The 4,529-nt window shown below is 28.4% G+C and overlaps 1 protein-coding gene across 1 annotated transcript; it reads left to right on the top strand.

Annotated features, from left to right (window-relative positions):
* The first annotated feature begins 1,835 nt into the window (after positions 1–1,835).
* On the top strand, positions 1,836–3,577 carry LOC111908426 (vesicle-associated membrane protein 711). Its single transcript, XM_023904255.3, has 4 exons — positions 1,836–2,304; positions 2,699–2,889; positions 2,992–3,155; positions 3,244–3,577. Exons 1-4 carry the CDS (start codon positions 2,088–2,090, stop codon positions 3,329–3,331), a joined length of 660 nt encoding a protein of 219 aa, XP_023760023.1. The 5' UTR covers positions 1,836–2,087; the 3' UTR covers positions 3,332–3,577.
* Positions 3,578–4,529: the final 952 nt, after the last annotated feature.

The following is a 4,529-nucleotide window of genomic DNA, read 5'->3' as shown; positions in this document are numbered from 1 at the left end:
AAGAACTATTAGGGATGAAACATGAAACTTTAAGGAGAAACATACAAATTTAAACCGTGAAGGATAACAAAAATCGACAAATATATTTTTTAAGTAATTTAAACCAATATATTTTTAAAGTAAATTAAACCGGGCCGCAAGTTTATCCCAATATTGTTCCCTTAAGCATTTCATCGAACACGTAGACCAAACAAAATTTCCAAGTATCCAAATCAAGGTCTCAAATCCTAACACATAAAAAAACGAAAAAAAAACGAAAAAAAAAAAAAACAAATTTGTGATTTTAACAACTAAAAGCAAAGGATATGACATACATTGTGTATGAGTCCATCATTTATAATTTGATTGCTCAACTTATTGAACAATTCGTCAAAAGTATGAAAAAAATGGGGAATCCCATAGAAATATCTTATTCAAATTTCTAAATAACACAACTGTGACAATTAATTTTCAAACCACAAAATTTGACACCCTCATAACATAAAAATCAAAATATATTTTACTTACATTCACAAGAACCCAGATGAATTCGACCATTTCTGTTGTTTGTCAACTCCAATATCGACCTACAAGAAATCTAAAAAAAATCAAGCAACTTGAGTAACAATCATTTTAATGTTGTCACAACTTTAGCATAAATATCGATAAATAGTACAAATATTAGTTATCAAGAAATAAACATATATGAGATGACTAAAAAGTTGTCAAGTGGAATTTGAGTTACTTGTTTTCTTACCTTTATCTAATGTATTTATAATTCCAGTCGTTCGACTACAAATCTAAATTGTTAAGTAAAAATCAAAACAACATGTTTTCCTCCATTTTCTTCTCCACTACAAAACTTAGGTTAGATATATTATGTAAAGAATTGAGGGAGGCGGGGTATTTTTGTATTTTTTTTGTGAGATTTAATTGTCATTAATAGAATTCCTAATTTAATTTATTTTATTTTTGATGATATTTAATTGTCATTAACAGAATTCCTAATTTAATTCATTTTATTTTTGGTGAGATTTAAGTGTCATTAATGGAATTCTAATTTAAAACGTAATATATGTTTTATAAAATCTATTGATAAAAATAAATTGGTTGACAAAGATGATGTCATCAAATAATTCAAAGGTGAAAAATATATGATTGAAATACAATCAATAGTCCTGATTTCTTCAGTTTAGAATTAAAGATTATTTTTTATAATATTTAAAAATTTATATAAAATTTATATAGTATAAAGTATGCCGACCTTTTTGTGTTTTCCCTTTTTGATAAAATACCAAATGAAAGAGTGTAAATCAAAACATGGGCCGGCGTCCCCACCCACAAATAATGTTAGATCCAAGAGAAAAACGGTATTCAACATTGTGATTTCGAGCTATTTAATTACGAGTGATTTCGTTTTAGGGTGACTTTTTTATATTAAATTAATTAATAATAATATAGATGAAATGATTTGAACCGGTAAATATCACTTACGTTTTTAATAAAAAGTTTTTAAAATCCAATTATTCAAAACTATTTTAACGACACTTCCCGAACTTATATTAAATAGTTTTCTACGATGAACAGATACATAGTTTTTTGATAAAAAAAAATACATGTTTAAACAAATTAAATTAATAAAATTATACTTATATATACATTTTTATTATATCAAAGTATCAACTATATCATTTTTATTTTTTGTAAAAATATAAAGATGATGACACATTCTGTTTATGATGTGATTTATTTTTATTATAGATTATAGATTAATTTCTTGTACTCCTTAATCTCATTAAAATATTGAATTTAAAATGTAATATTGTAAAAAACATGTTTACAGAAACAAAAGGAATGGTTGACATTTATGATTTTGAATTATCATCACCTAAACAGTGATCAAACCCTAGCCTCGGCGCACTTTTTGATCTGCTCTTCACCACTCAAAATTCACTCTCGTTACATTCGAATCCACTACTCAATTTCGCTGCAAACCCTTTAATTTTCCCATTTCGAACTCAATTACAGTTAGATCATTGTTTGATCGTCTGTAATTCAGTTCATAGATAGGGAGATAAATAGTCGTTGTCAAGATTAGAAAGGAATAGATGCCGATTCTCTACTCGCTTGTGGCAAGGGGATCTGTGGTTTTAGCGGAATTCAGTGGCACTCCGACGAATGCGAGCACGATTGCGAGGCAAATTCTCGAGAAAACCCCCGGAGATAATGATATGAATGTTTCTTATTCTCAAGATCGCTATATTTTCCATGTCAAGCGCACTGATGGCCTTACTGTTCTCTGTATGGCTGACGACGTCGCCGGAAGTAAGCTAAAACTTATCCGTTTTGTTCTGCTTTTTCTCAATTTTGATTCATGGGTTGGTTAGTTCTTGATTTTTTTCAAGATGTTTGATGCGAAATTGATGTGTATATAGCTTCTATCTTCAGACTTGGAAATCCGAATTTGATGTTCTAAATATAGCGTTTAGTTCTAAAGTTTTGAGAGAAGAAAAGGAAGAACCAAAAAAAGTGCAATTTTACTTGACTTCTTGAGTCCTAAAATCATGTTTTAATTATCTTTCATCTTTTTTAGATGGGAAAGAAACTTTAAGTGTTATAATTGTGTTGATTTTTCAAACTATAATGTCTCAATAAGAAAAAAAAATGCTATATAATTCTCAATAAGAGAAAGAGTATTTACATTATTGTGTATTTGTAGGGAGAATTCCTTTTGCATTTCTTGAAGACATTCATCAAAAATTTGTAAGGAGTTATGGGAGAGCTGTTTTATCAGCTCAAGCTTATGGAATGAATGATGAGTTTTCTAGGGTTTTGAGTCAACAAATGGAGTATTACTCAAATGATCCTAATGCTGATAGGATTAACCGTTTAAAAGGCGAAATGGGCCAGGTGTCACTTTACTTTTCTTATTATAGCATCCTACTTTCTTTCTATTTTTATTTTTATTTCTATTTATGATATTATATTAAATATTAATAAATTAATAAATAGGTTCGCACTGTGATGCTTGAGAATATTGATAAGGTGTTGGAAAGAGGTGATAGGTTGGATTTGCTTGTTGATAAAACCGACACCATGCAAACCAACACACTGCGGTTCCGGAAGCAAACTCGCCGCTATAGAACTTCTGTTTGGTGGAAAAATGTCAAGCTCACGTAATTTTACGAAACTACCCTTCTTCTTCTTCTTGTTTATTTATTTATGTTGTAAATTAATAATATAATTGATTATTGAAACATGCAGGATTGCTTTGATATTGCTTATCTTGGTGATTGCGTATGTTGTATTGGCATTTGTTTGCAATGGGATTACACTTCCTTCTTGTATATGAGGTTACAAGGAGTTGGTTACATTTCATTTGGGGATTCCGATTCTTGAATTGGAATTGGAATTGAGATTCCGATTCCGTTGGTTTTAAAACACAACACCATCTTGGTGATTGTTTTTTTTTATTTGTATATTTTGTGTGTAAAAGAAGTTGTACTCATGCATATGTGATGTGTGTATGTATCATTATTTATTATTGTAACTATTTAAGTTGGCCAATCTAAAGGCCATGAGGTTTTTTTTTTTTTTTTTTTTTTGGTTTAACGAACGATTAAAAACTTATTTGCATTTGTGTAAACTTTGCATTCGTTTGATGATAATATTTCCTTTTCAACAGTTTGAACACATACAACATTGGATAAAGTTGTGGTAATGGGTAATTGGTTATTTGATTATTTTACAATAGTTATTTGCCCAATTCATGCAAATGATAAACAATTTTTTTTTATTTAAAAGGTAAAAGAAATTGCGCAATGTTTTTTGAGAAAGTGGTCTATTTAAAAGCCTTTTACATGTCATCTTACCAAAATATATCATATTCATATGTAGTTGATAGATCTTTCATGATACCATATCGTAACAAAAAAAAAAAAATCCAAGTGTTAAGTGAAATGTTGTGATAATATTAAATTAAAGTAAAGATGATATAAAAACGGATTGATGTTAGACCTAACAAATAACAATGGGTCAGGTGTCCATATAAAAATGTAGAAACATGATATGACCAATGAGACATAACAACACAACATCACTTACATAAATCAAATATCATTTGGGTTATATTTATATAAGAATGCTTATTTTTATTATATACCATATCTTAAGAGACTCTTTATTTTTTAACGAATTCACCATTTTACGAAAATATTATCATAGTTAGGGTAATAAAACAACCAGTAGTATAAAATATTCGTTTATTCTTTTTAATTATATTCAACATGTCATTAAAATTTTTTTAGGTGAAGATTTAACAAAGCTAAAAAGTCCATTGTTGCATTTAATAAGACAAAACTTGTTCGGGTCTATTTGACATTGACATGGTGTCTACTGTGACATCCAATATGACAAAATTACTTGATTAAAACACGTACTATTGGTGTAATGAGAACCCAAAAGAAAAATTTTAAGTTATAGGAAATACAAAAAATAAATAACATAAAAAAACAACTTATATTATTGATTCTCATTTTATGATATTATCA

Source organism: Lactuca sativa, chromosome 5, assembly GCF_002870075.4.
Source record: "Lactuca sativa cultivar Salinas chromosome 5, Lsat_Salinas_v11, whole genome shotgun sequence".
Taxonomy (NCBI): domain Eukaryota; kingdom Viridiplantae; phylum Streptophyta; class Magnoliopsida; order Asterales; family Asteraceae; genus Lactuca; species Lactuca sativa.
This window is presented reverse-complemented; position numbering and strand designations above follow the sequence as displayed.

Excerpts from the sequence above, each read along its gene's own strand:
- LOC111908426 (XM_023904255.3), top strand. The coding sequence starts at position 2,088 with ATGCCGATTCTCTACTCGCTTGTGGCAAGGGGATCTGTGGTTTTAGCG. Across the intron at positions 2,890-2,991 it reads TAAAAGGCGAAATGGGCCAG|GTTCGCACTGTGATGCTTGA; the intron begins GTGTCACTTTAC and ends ATTAATAAATAG. Across the intron at positions 3,156-3,243 it reads TGGAAAAATGTCAAGCTCAC|GATTGCTTTGATATTGCTTA; the intron begins GTAATTTTACGA and ends TGAAACATGCAG.